Source organism: Centrocercus urophasianus, unplaced genomic scaffold (assembly GCF_019232065.1).
Source record: "Centrocercus urophasianus isolate 14NV4802_14NV808 unplaced genomic scaffold, USGS_Curo_1.0 seq_32, whole genome shotgun sequence".
Lineage (NCBI taxonomy): Eukaryota > Metazoa > Chordata > Aves > Galliformes > Phasianidae > Centrocercus > Centrocercus urophasianus.
This window is the reverse complement of record NW_024884889.1, coordinates 6447177-6472560: the sequence shown is the minus strand read 5'-3', so window position 1 is coordinate 6472560 and position 25384 is coordinate 6447177. Positions and strand designations below refer to the sequence as shown.

General features: G+C 41.1%; 1 protein-coding gene across 4 annotated transcripts in view; it reads left to right on the top strand.

Moving 5' to 3' along the window:
- Positions 1 to 4010: 4010 nt before the first annotated feature.
- The window catches only part of KLHL2 (kelch like family member 2), a 58403-nt gene continuing 37029 nt past the window's right edge, over positions 4011 to 25384 (top strand). For 3 of the 4 annotated variants that reach the window (XM_042829727.1, XM_042829726.1, XM_042829725.1), the window contains exons 1-4: positions 4011 to 4102; positions 7114 to 7239; positions 12029 to 12135; positions 16630 to 16751. In XM_042829727.1, coding sequence (XP_042685661.1) covers positions 4080 to 4102; positions 7114 to 7239; positions 12029 to 12135; positions 16630 to 16751 — 378 coding nt within the window. In that variant the 5' untranslated portion in view covers positions 4011 to 4079. Of the gene's footprint in view, positions 4103 to 7113; positions 7240 to 12028; positions 12136 to 16629; positions 16752 to 25384 lie in introns of those variants that run through there. The other variant, XM_042829728.1, reaches the window with a different exon arrangement.

Sequence of the window (25384 nt, the reverse complement as noted above, 5' to 3'; positions counted from 1 at the left end):
TATGAAATTAATGGAATTTCTCTGAACAGTTGTACATTCAGTAAGCACTAGATGGCAGTATAATAATTGGTTGAATGTAATTTCTTTCATTAGCTGCAGGTGCTCTCAAAAAGCTGTGTGATAGTTGATTGAATTGGTTTGAGTTACTTTACAACATTGCTGCAGGAGTATATTGGCTGTGATGGACTTATATTGGCTAAATAAAATACCTTACAGCTATTATCTACCTAGAAAAGGTTTGCTTCATTCTACAGGAAAATAACATAAAATTGTCATGTTAGGCTGTGGGCAAGTATGAACAAACATAACAGTGATATATACACTTGGTTTCTTTTAAGCAAAATGATGTGGAACAAAAACAATTGCTGAGATGATTTCTAGAACAAGAGGGCTGCCTTAAGAGTATGCTTATCCACATGATATATCATTTGCTGAGAGCAAGATGTTGAGAAGCCTTTTGTGTGTGCATGTAGACTGTACACAAAAACTGTACAGAACTTACTTCAGTAAGGTGTAACTCTGTGTTGATGGGTGGAGCTTTGCCTGATTTAAGCATGGGTTTCTGCTGAGTGGAATGGTTCAGTCTCCCTTTTGAAATCCCTGCTGTGATTTCCTGTCGCTACCTTTGCACTGAATCTGACAGCTACAAGTTGAATGGGTTTTCTGCTGTTTCAGTGGACTGAACCCACTGAGCACAGAGCCACGACTGCCTTATCCGGTGCAGAGGATGCATCTCAAGCCTGCAAGTATGAGACTGAAAGCCTGGGCCACCTCTTTCACAGACATCTCTGATACACGTATGTGAAATCCAAACCTTTGCAGCACTGGGCCTCAGACTTCCTCATACTGATCTGTACTTTGGGCCTGGGTACTTTGCAGTACTTACATGAATCAAAGCCACAACCTACTCTTGCTTCCTTGTAATGCTTTCTTGCACCAGGACTTCCTCACATCCATGACACTAAAGCAAATGTGTAATTTACCAAGAACGCTCTACTGTTCAGCACTGATCACCAGTACCTAACTTATCCATTGCTCAGAAGTCAGAAGATTCTTACCATTGGCTCTCTTTTCCAAAACTAGGATTGAAGTATTTAAAGCCTGTATAGACTATGTGCTATATCAAGTCTTTTAGGGAATGATGTCATGTCCAAACCCTGAAAACCCAGTTCCTAACTACTCATTTTTATCATTATTATTATAAGCAACATGGACTCTAAGGATAAATATTAGCAATCACTTATTTTCATTAAGGAACTTCTTCATAGTGAGGACGACGGAGCACTGGAGCAGGCTGCCCTGGGAGGTTGTGGATTCTGCTGCTCTGGAGATTTTCAAGAACTGCCTGGACACCTACCTGTGCAGCCTGCTGTAGGGAGCCTGCTTTGCAGAGGGGCTGGACTCAATGACCTCTAGAGGTCCCTTCCAGCCCCTATAATTCTGTGATTCTTGGTGCAATGACTTGAGTGGAAGAATGATGCCAGAAAATATTTAAATAATTTTATTCATGTCTAGTCATATTTAACTCACTTCAGTCACGGTACAATTTATTTGTGATAGCAGCTGTTTTGCTGTTCCTCATTTCACATTTCCGACCTGTTAAGAGACTTATTCTTGCGTGACCACAGCAGCATGGTGAGTGATCCCTTAAAAACGCTCATATGCAGCTGCATTCATTTTTACTAGGATTGCTTTTCATGTATAGGTCTCCAACTTGTGGAACAAGCTTGCTAGAATGCAGAGCTTTGCTAGCGTAACTTCCTTTTTAGTGGATATACTTTGCTGAGGTGTAGCTTCTGTATTAGCAAAGCACTTTTAGTGTCAGTATATCTGAAGAACTATGCAATTGTTGATAAGCATTGTCAGCACTCTTTTTGAACGTTAAAACAAGTGGGAAGGGTCCAAATGTTACAACAGCAGAATGAACCACAAGACTGAATTTTCCCAGTAAATGCAGTGAGTTGAATTGCTGCTGTATAAACAAACAGCTGCTTCATCTCTGTTAAGAAACACAGCCTATTTCCTTTCAAAGCTGCCTGTATACCCCCATATTTAAATGTTGGTTGGTTGTTTTTTTTTCTCTGAGTTCTTTTCTAAGCAGAAGCAGCACTGGATCAAATAGAATCCCATAAAATTCCAAATGCTATTCAGATGCCTTTTCTCATGGCTAGATGTGTAAGCCAAAACCAGGCAATTTGGATACAATCATTTTTGTTACAGCTGTATATGATTCCTTTCAAGTTCACTGAAGTGCAAAGACACTACTGCAGGAAAAAAAAAAAAAAAGATTCCTGTTCTATTTGTGTTTGTTTCTGATGTTCTGCATCAAAAGTTACTTCTGCTAGCATCAGACATTTGGCTTAAAAAGCCAAAATAACACTGGAACAAAATGACAGAAGTCAGAGTTCTAAAAGGCTTAATGTTCATTTAGGAATGAACATTACTAAGGAGTTCTGCCATGATAATAGGGTGCAGGACCTGCAGCTGTCTGTGTGCCTACAGAACCTATACAGAGGTAGCGTGCAAAAGCATTCCCTCATCAGCTTCCACACAAGTTTACAATGACTTCATGATCAACATCTTGGATCCCTCAACACAGTGCAGTCTGTTACTAGTAAGATTCACTTGGGTGTCCCGGATAGTTAAGAGTTAGGGGGCTTGCCTTATGAGTTTACCCTGGGATACAGAAATATGAATGTGTGATGTGACTATGACCAGAACTACCAAGCTCCCGTGGGCACAACTGATGGGCTCATGTAGGAGCATGCACTCCTACAGCTGGTCCCTTTGGGTTTGACTGCCATGTCAGTGGGTTTCGTTGTTTCTTTCAAATCTTTAACAAGCAGCTCGTCTTCTCCAACACAATCCAATGGCAGATCTGCTTCTCTGTTGAGACAAATTCAAGAGATGCAAAGCCCAGGCTTCATAAAAACAGTACCAACAGCAGCGATGATTTCATTTAGAAAACCCCCCTGTGGAAATACATTTAATTTTTTTTAAGTGTTCCCAAACCAACCATCAAATAGAAGACTTGAGAAGGAAACTAAAATTGCACTTACCAAGAAAGGAACATTCCTAGAGATTGGCAAACATTATACGATAAATTAAAATGCTTTTAGTTTAACATTTCATTATCTTTCATCAGAAACTAATCTAATCAGTGACTAGAACTAAAATTACAGCATTGTAGGGTTTGGAAGGGGCCTCCAGAGATCACAGAATCACAGAATGGCCAGGGTTGGAAAGGACCTCAAGGATCACGAAGCTCCAACCCCCTGCCACATGCAGGGCCCCCAACCTCCCCATTTCACACCAGCCCAGGCTGCCCAGGGCCCCATCCAGCCTGGCCTTGAACACCTCCAGGGATGGACGGGGCATCACAGCCTCTCTGGACAGCTGTTCAGCACCTCACCACTCTCACAGCAAAGAACTCCCCCTGACATCCAACCTAAATCTGCCCTCTCTCACCTTCAAGCCATTTCCCCTTGTCCTGCTGTTATCTGCCCTTTCAAAGTGTTGACTCCCCTCCTGTTTGCAGGCTCCCTTTAGGTACTGAAAGGCTGCAATGAGGTCACCCCGCAGCCTTCTTTTCTCCATGCTGAACAAGCCCAGCTCCCTCAACCTGTCTTTGTAGGTGAGGTGCTCCAGTCCCCTGATCATCTTCGTGGCTCTCCAACAGCTCTCTGCCTTTCTTGTACTGGGGGCTCCAGACCTGGACACAAATGTGATGACATAGATTGTTAAGAAAAATAAACAAGGCAGCAGCATCCACACACACACGCCGCCCTCCCTGACCCAGCCCATTCCTCAGCATCACATCCTCATCATCCTCAGCTGTCGACAGGTACCGCACCCTCCGCCGGCCAGCTGCTCCCACGGATCCACTACGGCTGCGCGCCGCTGCCCGGCCCTCCTGCGGGCGGGGCCCCGGAAGTGGGCAGCGCCGGCGGCTCCCGGCGGGCCGGAGGGCAGCGGGGCTCCGCCGGGCGGGCGCAGCCGGCACCCGGCAGCGGCTGGCATGGTGCTGGCGGCAGCGCGCGGTGCCCGCGTTACCCGGAGGAAGGCCGAGCGGAGCCGCCATGGAGATGCTGCTGCCGCCCGTGTGAGTGCGGCGGGAGGGCGGGCTGCGGGCTCGGAGTCGGGCCCGGGTGCCGGCTGGGGACGGGGGACCGGCGGCGGAGCTCGGTTGAGCCACGCGGTGAGGGCTGCGGGCTGCGGGCGGGCCTCGCGCTGCGTTCCTATAGGGGAATTAGTGTTGTTTCTTTTCTTTTTTCTTTTTTTATTTTTTCCTCCTGATTTCTCCTTATGCCGTTCGCTCTCCGTTTGAGTCAGCGGCTGTGCGGGAGAAAAAGAAGGGAACGAGGGGCCGCGCTGCATCCCGGCCGCCCTCCGATAGAGCGTGGGGCAGAGCGGCTCCGGGCTCCTGGGCAGCTCCGTTCTTCTGCGCCGCTCCGAGCGCACCTGTGTGTCACGTATCTGCAGCCTGTATGTGCGGATGTGTCCGGCCGGCACCCGTTGTGCTCGTGGGGATGGAAGGAGGTGCCGCGTCCTCGTGTCACTCTTAACTCGGCGGTTCCATTAGCGGAGGGCTCTGCCAGCCCGTTACTCGGCAGCGCGTTGAACTGCTGTCTCTGATTCGAGGTGTTTTTTGGGTTCTCATCACTGCTTATGTCACAGAAATAAGGGCTATACCAGGCATTGTGTTTTTTCCTTCTGCACGACAACTCGTGTACGTGCTCTTTGCTTTGTGACTTGGCTCCTTTTGGCCACGAGCTGCATCGTCCTCACAACCGAGCGAGAAACTTGGCATTGCTGTGCCAAGGTACAGTGCAGTAAGGGGTGACTGATTTCAGTTTCGTGGAGGGACCTTACTTTGTTGGCTGTTCTTTGTGGAGACTGTGTTTATACAGACTGGGGGAAGATCTTGAGAGCAGCCCTGTGGAGGAGGACTTGGGGGTTCTGGTGGACGAGGAGCTGGACATGAGCCAGCAGTGTATGCTTGCAGCCCAGAAGACTTTGTCAGAAGAGGGGTGGCCAGCGAGGAGAGGGACGTGATTCGCTCTTGTGAGGCCCCATCTGCAGCACTGCATTCAGGCCTGGGGCCCCCAGCACAGGAAGGACATGGAGCTCTTTGAATGCATTCCGAGGAAGACCACTGAGATGATCAGAGGGTGGAGCACCTCTCCTGTGAGGAAAGGTTGAGAGAACTGGGATTGTGTAGTAGAGAAGAGAAGGCTCTGGGGAGACCTCATTGTGGCCTTCCAGTACTTGAAAGGAGCAAGTACTCCTGTATGAACAGAAGGGGGAACAGCTGTTTACATGGGTTGATAGTGATAGGACAAGGGGGAATGGTTTTATACTGAGACAGGAGAGATTTAGGTAAGATATTAGGAGGAAGTTTTTCCACTCAGAGCGTGGTGATGCACTGGAACAGGTTGCCAAGGAGGCTGTGGATGCCCCATCCCTGGAGGCATTCAAGGCCAGGCTGGATGTGGCTCTGGGCAGCGTGGTCTGGTGGTTGGTGACCCTGCACATAGCAGGGGGTTGGAACTGGATGAGCACTGTGGTCCTTTTCAACCCAGGCCATTCTATGATTTTATGATTCTATGCAGGAGAGATGTGCATGGACCTGTTGAATTGCGTTCAGAGCAGGGCTTCGGAAATGGTCGCAGGGATGGAACACATCCTCTATGAGGACAGACAGCTGGGGCTGTTCGGGCTGGGGAAGAGAAGGCTGTGAGGTGACCCAAGAGCAGCCTGTCAGCCTGAAGAGGAGGGCTATAAGAAGGAAGGGGCAGAATCTGATGTGGTAGGACAAGGGGAAATGGTTTCAAACTAAGAGGGGAGATTTTAAGTTGAATATACAATGTTTTGTTTTTTTAATGACAAGTGTAGTGAAGCACTGGAACAGGTTGCCTGAAGGTGTAGTGGATGGAGACATTGAGGATTATGCTGGATGGAGCTGTGAGCAACCTAATCTAACTGTAGGTGTCCCTCATAGTTGCAGGGGAGTTGGGCTAGATATCCTTTAAAGATTTCTTCCAAATCAAATGATTCTGTGATAAGGGGGCGTTGGAATTCTGGGTGTCAATGTATATGCTATGTTTGATTCTTGCTCAAAGTAGGTAAGTCAGGTTTTTATCTGGAATCAGACCCCTGATGCACCAGGGTTGGTTGCCCACCGCTACTGACTGTAGTGGCCAAATGTATTTTGCTTATTTTCAGTTTGGAATAAAGTTACGATAAGTAACTTGAGCTAAGTATTTTCTAAGTAGGTTAATGAGGTAACTTGCATTGTGATCATAAACACCAAGCTCATTGACTTGGATTGAAAAATGTGTTTGCCGTTTGGGCAGTTCAACATAATTGTTTTCCTATGGGACTTAGTATCTAGAACTTAGCTATCTCTTATAGTAAGAGTTAACTGTAGGTAGAGCTAGTGATTTAGCTGTTTGGTTTTTCCTCTTGCAATTTTGGTACTGTTCCTGGATGTAAGAAGAACTAAGAGACTGGTCACTTTTGCTTTTTGGTACAATGAATGGGTAAGCAAAACCATTCTGCGAGGGAAAGCCTGAAGAATTAGAGCAGTCATCATGCAGCCTTCCTGTCAGAGGAGATGACCTGGAAGCTGTGTGAAACAGTAAGCGAGGTTCCAGTGGCCACACAGAACTCAGCTGTGTTTTTGCAAGTGGTCAGAAACCAAATTGATGGAATGTGTTCTGCCAGTCTGTACTGGTGGTAAACTAGAAGTTACTGGACCGTTGCTTCTGTCCTTGTTTCAGAATGTATTGGAAGTATTTTAGGGCATTTGTTTGTGTTTCCTACAGTGGAGCTTATTGTTAGCCCTGAATGCTTCTCCAAACCTTACTAGTGTTAGTCACTAGCTTATTACTAGATAGAGAATCTTACCTGCTTCCCTTTCTATCATACACTGTTGGTAAAAGGAAGAGCAAAATTGGAGTGAAGAATAAAATGAAGCGCGAGTCCCATTCAAGGACAAAGGTGGCAAAAACAGAGTGATAGTCTGAGGGAGTAGGAGTATTAACCTTTTAACTTCTTAAAAACTTTTTTTAAAACTTTTTTTTTAATTTTTTTTTTTTTTTTTTTTTCCAGATGCACCAAGCTTTGCCATCAGAAGCCTCTGGATTTGAAAGATGATAACACTGAAATTCACTGTCCTGTTACAGTGAATCCGTGGCACATGAAGAAAGCTTTTAAAGTTATGAATGAGTTAAGAAGGTATTAATTCACTGTATACACCTGCCTGGAGTCTGTAAAACAGGTTTAGTTTCAATTACATTTATGAAGTTCTAAAAATGGAACACAGAATTCCTGAAGTGTGGCTGATGAGAAAGATTATATATACAGCGAAGTGACAGCTGAATAATAGTCAAGTGATGGTAGTTGTGATGGGTGCACTATGTTTCTGTTCTTCCTAAGTTAATTGCAGCTAGGTTTCTGAGCTTGAAAAATGCATGGAGGGTGTATATAATGAGACACTATGGATCCTGTATTTTATGTTGATCCTGTGTAGATTAGAAGTGACTTTCTAATTGGGGCTGAAGCTCTTGGTATATCTGCTGTTGATTTTTGTAGAGGTCTGCAAGCTGGAAAAATGATACTTCAGTAAGCTGGAGACATAGGTCGCAGTCTAATATCTAAAACCAACCGATGGTATTCTTTCTTTTCTTAGGTATCTTTTGCACACCCACTGGGAGCAATTTATGAACTCCCAAATCAAATATTGGAAGATGTTTAGGTAAAATTTTGTAAGACCTTGAGTGATACTACCATCACTTTCAGCAAAACTGGAGGACTGGTGCTAATGCTGCTCTTAGCACCCATATTGATTTATTTTCTGCATATGAGGAGGTGAGATGGTGTTGAAATGTGTGACAGCTGATAATTAGATCTCACAACTGAGCTCTGGTAGTTAGGACTCACGACTATCACTGACAATAATTCAGCTTCATAGCTAACAGCAACAATAGAGAAATTAAATAGAATGTTTCTGCAGCATAGATGATACTGGAGTGTGTAAAAATCCTGTAGCCCATTGAGATTAAAAGCTGGGAGAAGCATTACCTTATAAAAACAACAGCAATTGATACCGTATAAAGGTGTGTTATGCAGGAGTTTAGATGAAGACCAGTTTCCCAAAATGGATCTTAGAATACAGCAGTTTGAGCAGTGAGGAGCCTTGTGTTGCAAGTGAAACATACACGGTCTTCCAGCAGAATGCACTGTTGAAGACCAGGGATTATTTCCAGAATACACTTGGTTTCCATGGTTACTCAAATTGGGATTGCTGTAGAAGCAGTTTGAACAATTTTCTTACATTTATAAATAGTTGAAGTTTGAACAGAAACATTGCCGTGCAAACCTCCATTTTATTTCTTTATTTAACAATGTTGTTACAGCAAAGTTTACTGTTTAAGCCAAGTACGCCTTTTAAAATGCTGATAAGATTAGAAACATGAATTTTTGCGGTAATTTCAATTTGAAATAAGAAACTGCTACATTGCAGGTATGTTTCAGACTTCCTTACTCTAAATGAAGATCTGGCATTCATCAAGTAAAAATGTTGCATTTTGTTGACTGCTTAAAGTGGTTTCCATCTCAGATTTTTTTATGAGTATAGCACAAGGCAGTGTTTGCCAGAGGAACGCTTTCCAGAAGGTGAAGTGAAGAAATTGTCTGCTGAAGTGTCTAAAATGTGTTATGTTTGCAATGCTCGTGTCCACGAAGTATTACGTCTTTGGCTACCACCAGGTTGCCTGGTTCTGTCAGTTCCTAAGAGGGTTTTTGAACCTTCACGTTTTGACAGACTTGGGTAATATTGTCCTTGGTAATTTTTGTCATTTCATTACTCACCGTCACCTCAGCAGTGAGTCAGATCATTAGGATAGCTAATTAGTTCTTGACACAAAAAGAATTTAACTGTAGTGCCTATCTTTGCTCTTAATTGTAATTTGCTTTTATCACAGCGGAATCTGACCTTAGCTATGTTTTTAGAAATCCCCATTCTTACAGATGAGACTCTTTCAAAATGATACTTTGAAGATCTGGGTAATGACCTTCCTCTATATATAAGCCCACGTTAGTAAACAGTAGTGATTCATAAATCTATACTTACTTTTTTTTCCATCTCTTATTTTCTCCTTTCATCCATGAAGATGGCATACCTCCATGGCTCTGTTTGTGCAGTCGCTCTCTACTAGAAGACTATTACAACATTGCTTCAGAAAGCAAACTTTTCTAAAGTTAGTTAGTGAGTGGAATGTGCTGTGCTGCGGGAGCCACAGCGTGCTTGTGAGGAGTGTACTGTTAGTTGGTAAGCTTGTTTCTTTGTCTAATACTTGACAAACTTGTCAGTTAATGTATGTCAGCAGAAGGCATAGTTGCCTAGTGCAGTTCCAGGCAAGAGATGTATTGGGTCTACACTAAGTTGCTGCATCAGTGTAGTGCTGTGTAGTTAATCAGCTGGAATTTTGTGTTGATGTAATTCTGGCTTGGATAGCTTTGATATTTCTGTTCAGCTGAGAGTAAAACCTTTTGTTAGTGTTGGCAGATTAAACAGAAGTGTCTGAGAAAGCTGGGTAATTGGTAATATCTGGTAACTTTTTTTTTTTCTTAGTGTTGTGGTTGCGTCAGTTTTTGTTTGATAAATTTAACGATTGCTCTGAAGCTTCTCCTAATTCTCTGCTTAATCTGGATGTGGTCTGGTCTGGATTACTTCATATTACGTGGCTTTTTAAAATAATAGCCATATGGCACACTGTAGTGGAAATGCTAAGTCTGAACCAGTGATTGAGCACCTGGAGGGAAGGCAGGGCCAGCTCAGGTGCATGCAGTGCACTGAGTGACTGGAAGGTTGGAGCCAGGATCCACCCCTTCCCACACCTCATTTAAGGGCTGGCAGTGAAGGTAAGGTTATCTTGCTGGAGATCCCTGCCTCCCTGAGGCCTTCCAACGGTAAGCAGTTTTGTCCTTCATTTCTGTGTCTGTGACTGCTACGTTTGGGCTCATCCTCATTTGTTGAGGCCAAAGACTTTGCCACCCCACTATTATCACTGTATTTTCCATCATCTTACAGGGTTACACGCACTGAAGAGATTTGGGTAGTTGCTATAGATTCTGAGCTGAAAGGGGAAAAAAAAATCTAGCGCTGGGGTTGCAGTGTGACCACAGAGTTTAGTTGTGGCTGCTTTATTAAGGTTTATGGTGTGTGGCCTCCACAAGGCTTGCTTTCTTGAGGCTCCGGTGAAAGAAATTGCACGATTGCAGAGGCTGAGCAGTTACAGTATTTTCTTGAGACCGAGGTGAATATCTGAGCAGTTTGGCTGACAGCTCCCATTCTGTGTAAGAGCAGAAATGCAACTGCTTACCTGAATCTTTGTTGCTGCTCTGTGTTGTAGTTTCAGATTATCAAAGAAACATGGATTGAGTTTGTTGGAAGGGACCTTTAAAGATCATCTAAATCCAATCTCTGTTCATGGGCAGGGCTGCCACCCACTAGATCGGGCTGCCCAGGGCCCCATCCAATCTGGGCTTCAATACCTCCAGGAATGGATGGGGCATCCACAGCTTCTCTGGGCAGCTGTGCCACCCTCTGAGTAAAGAATTTCCTCCTAATATCTAATCTAAATCTCCCTTCTTCTGGTTTAAAGCTGTTACCCTCCTTGTTCCCCTTGTCCTATCTCTGTGCTCTCTGGTAATGAGTCACTCTCCAGCTTTCTTCTAGTCTTCCTTCAGCAAAGGCCACAATGAGGTTTCCCCAGAGCCTTCTCCTCTCCAAGCTGAACGAACTCAGCTTCCTCAACCTTTCTTTGTAGGTAGGGTGTTCTAGCCCTCTGATCGTCTTTGTGACCCTATTCTGGGGTCTGTCAGAAGGCTTGCTTTCTAATTACCATACATATTCTGCAAAGGTGGTTGAAAAAAAAAAAAAAAACAACAAAAACAAACAGAAAAGCACAAAAAAACATGTACTTCAAATATACTGAGAATAAGGGCGACTGGATTGACACACAGCTCTCTTTCCTTAAGCAATATATGCTGTTAAGGCATGCTGTCTCCCTCATCCCTTGTTATGTGTTACCCTGGCTCTGCATTATGTCATTTATATGCTACTTCTACACAGAGAGACTGGTAAAATAGGAAGGAAAGAAAAAGATGTCTATACTTTGGCTACATAGATGCTGGGAGAATGTAGGCTTTTGATGTTTTGTATGTTTTCCTTTCCTTCTATTGTGCAAAATTAAATTATGAGGAGTATGCTTTGTGGTGGATTTAACCAGAAGCAGTATATCTAATAGCTGTAAACTGTGTTGGAAACATTTGTGCCATGCATGGCTCTAAAGAGATACTGTATTATTGCAGTAGAAGGGGGAGGAAATTGCAAAGGTTGAGAATGCAGGTGGATGTAATGAAGATAAAAAATTGAGCAACACATAACTGTGGTAAATTGTAAACTAGCTTGAGTGGAAAAAACGATTGCTACTGTTTATATGGTAGATGCTTGGAAAGCAGAAAATATAATTAGTGATTTTTCAACAATGAAGTAGGTATGAGTTTCCAGTGAAATGCGATATAAGCATCACAACTGAATTTTTGGATTCTGCATTATCCGTAAAGTCTCATTTCTTAACTCAATTTTTTTTTAGTGCCTGTATATATCCGGGTCTTTATTTTTTATTTTATTGCAGGTATTTGAAGAAGCCCAGCCTTCCAGTGAGAAGGTTTTAAAATTGGGCTGATGTCAATTTCTGTTCTTCAGTGCAGGAAACTTAGCTGTGGAAGAAATCACAATTCAGTTGTTTGACTTTTGGGAAGTTGTGTATACCCAAGCAGCCCTGCATCCCTTCTGAGTAACATCCCTGCCATTTTGTAGCGCGCTGAAAAACAGTGCTTTATCAACCTCGTAAGCCTGCCTGTTTTGAGGGCACGGAAGGAGAAATGACATGTTGTTTTATACTGTTCTGCTGTGGTTCACATATGTGAAATGACTTTCTCTGACTTTTCTATCTAGTCAAAACTTGCTGTGTGATGTGACGATAGTGGCTGAAGACATGGAAATTGCAGCGCACAGAGTTGTGCTGGCCGCCTGCAGCCCCTACTTCCATGCCATGTTTACAGGTACCAAATGCTTCAGCATTTATTATGTTCTAATCCAATCCAACCGTGTAATTCACAACATTGTGTGACCTCTGCTTTTTAGGATCTCATTTAAATTTCTAGGTAAGACAGCAGGAGCTTTTAAAGATGAATTTGCTTGCAGTCTGAGTACATGCTGGCAATTTAATCTGCTAGCATTGCAAATACTTTTTTGAAGTATTCATTATTTAAAGTAATTTACATGCGAAGTAAGCTGGGAGTAGTAGAGTGGTTACACTTCTGAAAGCTGCAGTAACGTACAAATTATGGTTAAAATAACTTTCATGTGAATTCTGAAGTATGTCCTTTAACAACTACTGTTGCATTCTTCAGCCCCTGTATGTTCTAGGCTGTTAATAGATACGAAAGCTTTCTGAGGCTTTGGCAGCCTGTAGCTGCAGTGCATGTTTCAGTACTCTCAGGATAATTCTTTGTGACAGATGTGCTCTGCATCATTGCCACAACTTTTCAGAGCAGGCTCGTTTCTGCCTGTGCTTGCTCTGTCCTGGCCAAGTTGCTCCAGGAATGCCAGAAGGCTTGCAAGGCTCAGTCAGATTCATAGCACCCTACAGCTGAATTGCTGTTCTGTGGGTTTAATTTCACGATGGTTATAAATGACTCTGAAATGTGGAATTCGGTGTCAAAGTGAGAATGCTATTAAATGCGTGTTCAAATTAATTTCTGAAGTTTTATCTGTTCCTTTTAAAATCTTGTGCTGGTTCGGTTCTTAATGTTGACTGCTTGAAATTAAGAGAATTCTCTGTAATGTTTTACTTCAGGCTCAAAAGTAGGAAGAAAAAATATATGGCTCTTGGCATGCCAGTCTGCAAGCTAAAAGAAGTTTTAATAATTCTCATTGCATGCAGCTGGAAGAATGATATAATTTGACATACTGTTGTGTACTGGGAAGCAGATGATTATTAGCCAGCACTTCAATGAAACTAAATAAGTCTGTAGTTCAATATAGTCTTGATATTATGCACGTATGCTATGATATAATCAAAGTTAAAAGAGGAGTCCCTACTAGCAAAAAAAAAGCTTTAAAGAGTTTCCATTTAATAACAGTTCTTCAAGTAATTCAGATTTGCATCTGTGGTTGTTACAAACATTCCAGGTGACTGACACACATTCCTTCTTAACTTCTGTGCTTTCTCTGAAGTGGAAAGTTAAAACAACTGTTTCCGTAGTTCATCACCTAAGTAATGAAGAAATCAGTTCTGTGTTAAAGATCATTTTTTACTGGCTCTCACATCGAAAATACTCTTTACTCAGGGTGTGGTTCTGTATGATCCTTTCTGTGGCATACAAAAGCCTGGTTAAGGCACTTCTGCTTACCACTGACTGTCCTTTCTATGGAGAAGTTTATTCTCCCTTAGGAGTGCAAATGCAATGGTGCTCTGAACAAAATCACTGAAACCACAATTTTTCCCTTCCTTTGCTCCTTGAGAAGTTTTGCTTGTTTTATATTTTCAAAGCTAGGTCTGCATTGACCCCCTGTGATGTGGGAGCTGGGAACACTCATCTGAGGGAAGAGTGAGAACTTGTTAACCCATGCATCTGTTTGTGTAGTTGGTGAACCAAATTGATGGGAATTTAAGTAGAAATGAGGTTTGGCTTCAAAATTTAGTAGTAGATTTTATATTACTATTATATGTTGTGCTTAGCAAAGACCAAGAGTGTTGTCAGAGTGTTTCAGCTATTTTCCACAGAAATAATCCCATAGTTCATGATAATTATCTCTGTGAATTCTGGAGTTGATACTTCTCAGGGGGAATTGTATTCTAATGCAGTGATCTGCAAGTTCAAATAAGTTTGATAGTTTAAACAGCTGCAGGGTTACTCGCTCTTGACTAAAAACTAGAAGCTTCACTCTAGGCACATGTTTGCAGGTTTCTACCTTCTTTTTCTGATTCATTAGGTAATCACAGCAGTGCAGGTACAGCATTAGCTGCAGTCAAGATTTCTGACTCTTGTTTCCTTCCAGTTTGTGCTTGCAATGACAGAAGTAGTGTTATTAAATACCCAAAAAGAAAGAGTTACTGTCTTTTAAAGTTACACAACTGTTTTAGTTAGTAACAATGATCTTGTAAGTAAGACCAGAGGGGAATAAAGATTAAATGTCTTGAACTGTGTGACAAGGAGTATTTTTTTTTTTTCTGTGAATTCTTCAGAAATATTGGTTGTAATCCTAAATTAAATATGCTTAAATGGTTAGAGGAAAAGATTATAAAACATCAGTGAAGGAGCACTTCAGTGGCCCTATTGCCTTGACTTGAGACAAGGGTGGCCTGCATTTGTTTTCTGTTCTGCCACAGCAGTTATCCTTAGGCAATTATTTGCTTTATTCTCCATTTGTAAAATTCTATTGAAAAACAAAACAAAACAAGAAGAGCAATGCAAGCAAATGCACACGTTCCTTATGTTGCTGTATAGTATTGGCTTTTTAGATGGCCTTTTGATAACTTCAGCTCCGTTTTTGCTTTGCTGCTCCTGTTCAGGAGCATTGACCAGCCCACTATTTCCCTTTCTGTGTCGTTGACAGCTCTGTGAGGATGTTGTGGTGCAGCTGCCCATGACGTGAGTTCTTCAGAAGGTTGCATTCTAAACTAAGAATGCCCAGCAAGTGTGTCAGTGGTTATCTGTGTATGACCTGTTAAACAAAACGACCTGCATCATGAGAGGGCTGATCCAGCATCATAGGAACACTGCATGGCCTTCTAGTATGAAAGAATTTTTTTCCCCCTCTGTGGATGCTGAACTCTGTAATTAAATAGAGAAGATGCCTATCCATGGCTTTAGAAGCCTTGACACAAAATCTGAAAACAAAACTAATATGCTTGCAGAATATCAAACTCTGCTCGCCTACGTACAGTTTTCCCAAAGGACCACCTCCACAGCAGCTTGCATAATAAGTGACTTGCTGCTTGCAAGCTCTGAAGATCAATAGGTTTAATCTGTGTCAAAAAAGTAGCTTAAACTTCAAACAGGGGACTCTGCAAAGAATACACTGCAGTGATCCTTCACAGGTATATGGAAATGTTTCAGAAGAGCAGCAGAAGAGGAAGTTCGATGGGAGCTGAATTTTGTTCTTTCATGTGGTTCCTCACCAGTGCTTTCCAGAACTCTAATGTTAAGTGCTGCCATTAAGCAGAAATGCATTTCTGTAAGTGATCCAATATGCTTCCTATCAACCGAAGAGTTGATTTTAAAATGCATTCCTTAGTATTCAACTTAAAGAAAAAAAAATAAAATGAAGACGTGAATAACAGTAATAAGATTCTCAGTGATGAGCTGGGTGCACTATTTGTTGTTGTTCCTAGAAGACCACAGGATAACAAACAACAAAAATGTGTGTACTTTGATAAGGAGATAACAGCAATGTTAAACATCTACTGGTTCACTTCTGTGTCTTGTCTACTTTTATTACTGTGTGTATTAAATTTCCTACCTCTCAATACTCTTTTCTCCGGATGCTTAGGGGAAGAAAAAGTATATCTGATATAGAAGAATAGCAGATGCATGTATCCAGAGAGGATGATGTACTTTTCCAAGGTGAAAGTTTCATGTCTATACCCAGTGTACTTCACATTTCACGTTTCTGTGTGAAAAGGGTTACAGGTCTCAGGCATCCAGACGTGTGGTTGGTCACTGTGGAGTAGTGTAGTCTTTTCTTCAAAATTTATCTTGAGACAGTGATTCCAAATACAAACATAATATTGCATTTTGAGAGCATTATCTGGCTGTAGGTATCCCTGTTCATTGCAGGGGAGGTGGACTGGATGACCTTTCAGAGTCCTTTCAGACCGGAAAGATTCTATGATTCTGTCAGATATTAGGAAGTGGAAGCTGTTTTGCAGGACTTTCTATGAAGACCTGTTGTGGCATATGGGCAGCGTGTCAGCCTCCACAAAATGAGGTCCAGCAAGTTTTTTCATGCTTACCTTTTTATCTTAGAGTTTTGACTGTTAGAACTGAAGCAGAAGTGAAATTGTGAAGGGAATAATAAGCAGGCAAGCAAAGAAATATGTATGTTAAGCCTTCTGTGGGGATGGATTTCCTTTTCTTTTTTAAAATTCAGTGACTCTAGACTGCATTAGGCTTGTTCCTTAGATTAAGAAGTTAAAAAAATCAGGAGTATGTGATAGGTTGGTTTGCTAGCAAAACATTTTTGTATGCATTTGAATAGTCTTATTTAGATATAATGGTAATATTTTACTGATGCTGTAAAAGGGTGAAAATGGATCATCTGCAATAAAAGCGTTAACCCGTGTAGCGTTCACGTGATGGGAACAACAAAATCTTCCTTTCTCTTTGGAGGGAGGAAGGAAAGAAATTCAATTCTTATTTAAATGGCTTTATTACTACAATTGATCATACACAAAAATTTCTGCTGTCGTCAGGAGTCATTACTGTTAAACTGTTGAATTTGTCCTGTATCTCTACCTAATGTACTTAACAATCATAATATATTTGTAGGTGAGATGAGTGAAAGCCGAGCAAAGAGAATTCGAATAAAAGAAGTTGATGGCTGGACCCTAAGGATACTTATTGATTATATTTACACTGCTGAAATTCAAGTTACAGAAGAAAACGTGCAGGTAAGACCAAGGATAACTTCTGCAACAGAAGGGGTGTAATCCACAGAGTCATCTAATTTGTCAGTATGGTTCAGCTCTGGCGAGGGAGATGTCATCTGCAAACTGCAAGTTTTTCAGACCCTGTGCTTACAAAGCAAGCAGTCATACCATTTAAATTCTGGGTCATGTTGCAAGACTGAAGTAAATGAAGTCTGTTGACTTTAACGTGCTTTGGAACCCAACCTTATGTAATACAGTAAAATAGATGATCTACTCAGCCTAAAAATTAATGCTGTCAGCCACCTCTGTACCACCCCCTTTGTGATACTTCAGTGCAGTTTACATAAACAAAAGTAGATTTGCTCATGTCTTCCAGTTAGTGTTCTGTTTGTCAGATTTTTTTCTGTCCTTCAGAATAAATTATTTTCTCCTGCTCGGTCCCTGTATCTACTCGATGGCCAGTCATGCAAGAATTTTTAGCTTGTTCTGCTTTTTAAATCAACTAATATCTAGCATGAAGGTTTTTGCCCATCCTACACAAGCAGAGCTGAACAGTTTTTCTAATCAGCTGTGCCAAAAGCTAAAACCTCACTTAGAATAGAGCAAACATGAGCTTAGAAAAATAGGGTTTATGAGGACCTGGTTGGAATTCACTTCCACTGTCTTCTGAGATTCAGCATAGATTTTTGGTAAATTAAAAAGTAGTTGCATAACAGTTATGTTTAATAGTCTTTTCCTTCCAGCTTCTATGCCCTTGTTTCTGCTTTTGCTCTATGCTAGATTGCTAGCAGTTCTTTTGTTGCTCTTGCAGGACGCAAATAATGTTTCTCTATTTGGCACTGAGAACTTTTGTTGCAATTGTGCATTCTGAAATCAACAGCTTTTAGTGGGCATTAGGTTGAGATTAAAAGCTTTCTTGTTAGCTACTGAGTCAGCTACAGATGGAGTCATAGGTATTTTTTGTGCTTGATTGAAGGCCTAGCAATGAGATTGCATACTATCAGTATGAAATATTCTACTACTAAGCTCGTTTTAAATCATGCCGTAAGTCTTTTGATTCTGCAAGATTGAATTATTGTTATCTTCTAAAACAGTTGTTTACTTTATGTTCCTTGATGGATGTATGTAGTGCAGCCTGTCCGGATTTATGCTGTATTTTGCCAATCTGGTGGTTGTACAAATCTGTTTCGCTGTAGCAGGCCTTGGGCGAAATCCAGCGGTGTCAGATACTCCCTAGTTGATCTCTTCTGGCTTGGTCTTGCTGGCTTTTCATCCTAGAAGCAGGATGTTCTGTCTTGCTTACACAATTTAATGACCATAATCTGGTACTGCTGAAGCATGTCGGACTGGATTTAAGAGGCAGCCTATTGCATCATGGCTGTAGGTGTATTACCTAGGAGGGTGCATTTTAATCTGATGTTACCAATACTGGTTCTTGTCTCTTCATGGGATCAGAAGGGTGCTGTTCTATTTTTCCTTGTACAAGACTCCTTAAAGTTTCTTGTGCTCTCCAGGTTTAAACCTCCCAAATCTGGTACAGTTTTCATTTTCATAGCTCCTGATATCCTGACTACCTGAAGATGCATGTAATAATATTGTGCTTGGTAAAACAAATAATGTGGTGTGGTGAGGAATATTGCAAGTTTATGGGTAGTAAAATATTGGGAGGACAGGGAAGACAGTCAAGATGTTGTTGGTGATTATACTTATTATAGGACTGGTAATTCATATAAAGGTTATTATTTTGCTGTCTTCGTCTTTATTAGTGCTAGATAGTACTATTTATTTGCATTACAGGAGAGCCAAACACTACAGATAAAGCCTGACACACTGATGCAAGACTTCCTATAAGTTTGAAAACTGAAGTGGAAAAAGTATACAAATCTGCAAGCTCTAAATCCTAGCATAGACTCTTCAGGCCTCACTTAAAGCTATGTCCTCTTGATAAACACGTTACATGGCCTAGCTCTCAATTTCCAATCTGTAACAGAAATAAATATGGCTAAAAACTATTGTGAAATGTTGTAAAGGTTCAGGTTTCATGGCTTCTCAATACAGATCCATGAAAACATAAGATGCCATGCCTCTAACTTTTTAATATTCAAGCTAATGCAGCTTAATTGAGCTTCAACTTGGAGATAGCTTCTTGAAGTTCTTATTCTGATATCCTTCATGGAATTTCAAGTGTGTTATTCTTTCTTTTCTCATCATACATAGTAAGAATTGGTATGAAATTCATTTCTAATATGTGATGCTCAAAAAAGGCAAGAATGCTTCACATTAAAGTAAGGCAGAATTGCTAAGCAGTCTTTGGTGCTAAAATAGCTGTGTTGTATATTTATGAAAACTAATTACAAATGATAGTGGTGTAGGCAAGCTCACTAGCTGTCAACAGGCAAGTAACTGAGCTTCTTTCATTAATATCTTACTTGATATAGGTGTGAATGGGACTCTTCTCTATTAAAGTGCTTTCTGAAGTTCTAAGTAAGTGAGAAACGTTCTTCTTTCCCACTGTTGTTATTGCTTGTATGTTTCTCAGCAAAGGAGACCAAGAAAAGTCCAGTGCAATCAATAACTGAGGAGAAAAACACATTCAGTGCATCCAACTATCAAAACTGGAAGAGGCCCTCAGCACTGCTTGTTATCACTGCATTAGTTAAGCATAAAAGAGCATTTGTTCTTTTCAGCAGTTTGCAGTTCTGTGTCAGTAGGTTCTCCCCCACCCCTCCCAACAGTTGGACAGCTGGTGTATGAAAAAGATGCATACATGCTCATTATTTTTTCTCCCAGTATTTGTTCTTCATTTTAAGTTATTTCATCATTCTTTCCTAATGGCACTCACTTTGCTTAATGCAGTAATGTCATTCCTGTCATTTTTACACATTGTGATGATTGTCTGTACTAACTCTGTTTTTCCTTTTATCCTTTTTTCCTCCAGAAATCAGCTGTCATACAATACTATATCGCATTTTCAGGTTTTAAGCAGGGATCATAGAAGTTACTGTCTTCGGAAGGCTAATCAATTTTCTCACACAGGAGCCTTTTTCAGCTGCTTATAGATATTAACTACATGCAGTACTCAATGTGGGAGAGTCAGTCACTATAAGAAGCTCATGCTTGAATAACTCTCCCACACTGTGCGTATTCACTTTAGCATGTATTTAGTCAGCCTTACACCTAGGGCCTCTACTGAGTACAAATACATCAGAGCAGGAGCACGAGAAGAAATTCCTGCATTCACAGTCTGTGGTTTTGGTATCAGCTTTAGAGGTCAGTCTGATACAGGGTGTGTAGGATGTGGTTGTGGTAAATGCAGTATAAAGTTCTGGACATTAGTTGGGTCCCTTTCTTGTTCTGTGCTACGACTGTGTGTTCCTATGGTTGTGATGATAAAACAGTTTTCTGAACTATATTATAAACCAGATCAGTGAACTGAGCTAAAGAAAAATTCAGTGCTTTCCTTTACGTGTTTTTCTGAGGTGTTATTTTTAACTTGTTTTCTTGCTGCCTGGGGAAAACCTTACACTCAGCTTCACTTTGGGCCTACCAACAAACATATTGCCTTACTTTAGAACAAGAAGCGAGCACGAAAAATAGCAGAAGGAAAAATCCCAAATCCTAGTAATATTCCAAAGCTCTTTCTTGGCATATTTTTCTCTTTGAAGAGTTTTGCTACGTACAACCAACAAAAATCCCAAATCCTGGGTGTGATTTTTTTTTTTTCCAAGTACTATTTCTTGTACTCATTTTCTGAAATTCAGTGACAGTGTTTAAACAAATAAACATACGGTACAGATGTATGCTTCCTTTATAACTCTTAACTACTCAGGCACAGATTGCCATCTGAAATATAGCGTGTGCTTCCATTTGGATTGTGTTCTAGGGCATGATGATGAGAGTTGCCAGCATGCTTAAGGTGCTGTAAGGACAAGACTACTTCTGTCATGCATAGTCTTTTCTGGGTACTAATTTAGAGGCAAAAATAAAATTCTGTGCAGCATGTAACGTTCCTTATTCCTTCTTCTGCCGAACTCAGGATCAAAATGCTTGGAATAAATAGTTATATTTAGAAGTGGTCTGTTTGTGATGTATCACCTACGGTTTGGTGTGGGTTGGATGTATAAAATATCACTGTTTGAGGGCTAGCAGTTGCTTTTGAAACTGGTGCATTACCAGTTACCAACCAAATTGGTAACAAAATTGCGATGGTTTCAGATTCCCTCCTTTGGTACCATTTCCACTAAGGACAGATTCAACGGTTCATTGGATTTCAATTAAGAATGTGGTTCAGGATCATAGAATCACAGAATGTCTTGAGTTGGAAGGGATGTTAAGGCCCGTAGGTTTCCATCCCCCCACAGTGTGACACTCACTAGATTAGGCTGCCCAGGGCCACGTGCAACGTGGCCTTGAATGCCTCCAGGGATGGCATCCACAGCTTCCTTGGGCCACTTAGTGGTAATGGGATTACCATCTCAACAAGTTACTGCTTATCAGTTGAACACTGACAACTGTATGTGCTTTTTAGCTTGAAGAAAATACGAAATAACTTGGTACCAGCCAGCCTGTAAGACTCACATTAATTTGCGTGAGCACTTAATGATGAAATAACGATGGCTTGTGTTACAGAGCAGTACTGTCTTTCTGTATGAGCTTGGAGCCAGAATACTTTTGGGATTATTTTGATACTTAACCAAGTTTTATCTTCAAATGAGATATTTTGTTTATACGAATTGGTGATTAAACTACCAGTCTTCATGTATCTTAGCAGCAGTATGGTGTATGAAGAGCATAAGACACATGCTGCATGTTTCTTGAAACTAAATTGGTTTTAAATACCAAACTCTGAATGTTTTTTGAGAATTTCTGAAGCCTGCCATTAAATTACACACTTTGAATGCTACAGAGAATCTCTTAAGTTCTTTACAGAGAGTGGTGAGGTGCTGGAACAGCTGCCCAGAGAGGCTGTGGATGCCCCGTCCATCCCTGGAGGTGTTCAAGGCCAGGTTGGATGGGGCCCTGGGCAGCCTGGGCTGCTATGAAATGGGGAGGTTGGTGGCCCTGCGTGTGGCAGGGGGGTTGAGGTTGATGATCCTTGAGTTCCCTTCCAACCCTGGCCATTCTGTGATTCTGATTTTCTTATTGGATGGCAAGATATCCATTACCTTTAAAAAGGTTGTATTTGGTTTTCGTTATGAACGGATACATTTTCCAGTCTAGATGGAGTAAACTCCTTTTTTGAACTAAAGACTGCTTGTCCTATACAAACTCGTAATTGCGTATCACAAGAGGAGATGTGAATTCTGTGTTCTGGAAATATGCCTACTGCTGTGTAAGGGGGTAGGAGAGATAAAAGGAATATTTGTTCAACTGAACTGAATGCTGTGAAGGTTTCACTGAATCTTACCGTAAGCAAGGTTCTAATTTAAATCTATTGTATATGTATATAATTGCTTTGAGTAGAAGGAAGGCTGAAAGTTCTTCCACAGGATCTTGGCTTTTCTCCACTAGAGAACCAATTATAGATATGCCTGGAAAAGAGGTGCTACGCTTGATTTAGGAACCTGAGAACTACAGGAAGGGAATGAGTTTGATCTTGATGCATTTGCAAATGTGCTTCTCTAGCCACCTCTTCTTTGAGGAGCTTTTGATTATCAGGGAAAGGGAAACAGCTGAAATAAAAGCACTGCACGGGAAAAAGTAGAGCTAGGTAGGCTGAATGTAGGCCATTACATCCCTATTTCTCATTACCAGTACACCATGACCGAGAGATAATCAACACGGGCTCAACACCTACCCTGTTATGCACTCTGCTGAAATGCAGTGCCTCTGGAGATAAAATTATCTTGAATTAACTGTGATGTCAGAATAGTTTCCAAATAGGATATCATACACTAGACAGTGCAAGTGTTGAGACAATATGGATAGCAGTAGCAATGTTCGTGGCTAAAAGCAGATCCCTGTTACCTATTAGGACCTGTATGCTGTACCACAGGTTAAATTTGACATCCGTTAAGTTTGCAGGCTGGTTATTGGTATGACAGAGGGTTTTTGTTTACCCTGTTTTGCTTCTATTCGCTGACCTCAATTGCTTGGTGACAGTATTTTGAAATTGCTCTTGGCTACCTTGCCCTGCGGCAGGGAGATTGAAACAAGATGATCTTTAATGTCCCTTTCAACCCAAGCCAGTCTGCTCTTCGGACTTCGCTTGCACTTCTCATTTAATTCCTTGCTATGATGTTTATCAATTGAATACAAGTTTTGAGTTGTTAAATATATCTTTTAAGCCAGGCCTGGTTTTCCCCACAGTTCTTCATAATAGCTCTCCTTACGTGTCCCCAGAGCAGCAGGGCAGCCGCTCCTTAGAACCTTTTCGTCTTGATTTAGCTTTCAGAGTCTCTCCAGAAATACACGACCACTTGCTTGACTTGTATGAAGAGCAGAGCATGGCCAAGCTCACAGCCTTTTACTCTCAGTGTTTAGCTGCAGCTGTTGGGAAATGTAATCCTGGGCTATGTAAGCATCTTCTTTCTGGGCCAGAGGGCTTTTGTTAGGAGACTTCTTGTCAAACTTGGCGTGGTTGTGGAGAAAAATGAAGTTACAGGTTAGGTCAGAAAATGCTATCACTATTGAATGCTTTTTTTCCTTCCAAAGAAAGTTTTATGCAGTGAATGTGTTTACTGTGAGCTGTTTCTTATGCTGGCCCAAAACAATGAAAAGAGGATGGAACAGTGTTGTACTGGTTTCCTTGTCAATAGTTCGCAGTAGATTTTTAGTTTTTAATCATAAAAATAGCTCTAACTTCAATGTGAAGTCAATAAGGATTTTGACAGCATCTTTTGAGCTGAAATCTGTGAATCTGTATTTCTTGAGTTAAATCTAATTTGCCATTAACTCTCAGCTAAGTAGCCTGGTGCAACCCATGTTTTTCTAGACAAACTGTTAGGCCAAATGTTCATTAAAACTGTACAACTATCTTTCAAGCTGTTCATATAGTTCTATTTTTCTGAGCTGATATTGAATGTACTACAAGCTTAACATTTTGAACAGATTTGGCTGATGACAATTGAGGCTGTTTCTCAAAATGGTTTTTCTTTCCATATAAGGCTAAGTAACATGAAATGTTAAACTGTCATCCTGTGTGACTTCTCAGCGCCACTCAAACAGAAACAGTCTCTGTGTTGTGATGCCTCAGATGGGCATCTTGAAATCTTGTGAAACAAGATGACATCTTGTTTCAACGTTTGACCTGTTAAGGATGTGACAATCATCCTGCGTGCTGCAATTACTTGCAGTACCTGCTCCTGCAGCAAGAATATGTCTGGGATTTGTTTTTAGCAGCCACATGAAGGGCTATCGGTATTAAACCATAACACATACGTTCTTTTATTACGTCTGTGCGTTCCTGTAGGTAGCAGATGATTTGTCACAGCATGACTTTTAGGAATGAGGTACAGGTACATCGTATCTCATCAGACCGAAGCAGTTTATGCTCTGAAAGACTAAACTGAGTTGTTAATTGCATTACTTCTTTAGATGAAAAGCTGTTGTCAGAAATGTGTAATTAACGCTGTGTATTTACTTGAATTCAGGAATGTCAGGAGAAGACATTTCTCCTCTGTCGTAGTAACACCAAGGCGTTTTAAGATTGTGGCATGTCCTAGAATGCAGACTCTCCAGCTTTCCTGCTTGCTCTTTTCATGAAGTTCTCAGGTCTTGCCCTTGGTAGAATCTTTTTGGAACAAAGGAAAGGGAAAGCTGAAGGTCCAGGAGTTGGACTTGGTGATCCATATGGGTCTCTTCCAACTTAGGGTATTCTTTGACTTAATGGCATGTTAAGATGCTAAGAAGAAACAGTAAGGATATCTGGGCTGATTCTTTCAACTTTTTAATTGATGTTGCATCTCTGTTATTTCATCAACAGTCTCTTGTGTGCTAATTTCTGCAAAACCCCACAGTGCTTTATAAGAATAGTAAGGTGCTATCTATTGAACCTGGATGTGAGGATGGATATTCTGCTTAGTTCTGGAGAGAGCTTGTCCTGATGTTCAGCTCCCTCGTGTTCCATAGCCTCCACCAGTGGGTGTTTGCTGGACGTGGTTTGATCTTGAAACCTAGAAACCATATTTTTATGCTGTTCCTCATCATGTTTCAGCTTCCTGTTATTTTTTACACTGCTGTCATGGAGACCTAGAGCTTTGTGTCCATAAATGATTTTTTTTTCCCCTGATTTCAGGCAATTGCACTAATTCCTGAAAACGTTTTTCTTTTAAAACGTTTTATATAATAGAGCTATTGAGTTGCAGCAGCTATCAATGGCTGGTGACTTTATTTCCTTAACACAGGTATTATTAAAGCTTTAGGAGGAGATGAAATTCCTTTATAGGATCATCTTCTAGAGCTGTAAAATTAAACAAGATTTTGGTCTTTCTGCTGAACTCTATCATGGCTGCAATGGCATTGCTAATAAACTATGGAAATTCTTGCGGCTTATGAAACGGCAGCTCAAGTCTATCACATTAAAATGTTTTATTACATTACTGGCTTCATGATTAAAACTGAACTATAAAATCAGTTAACCCTGATGAAGGTTGAAACCACTGTCTATATGGTAATCCAAACTTTCACTTTTATTTGTTAATGCCATAGAAAGT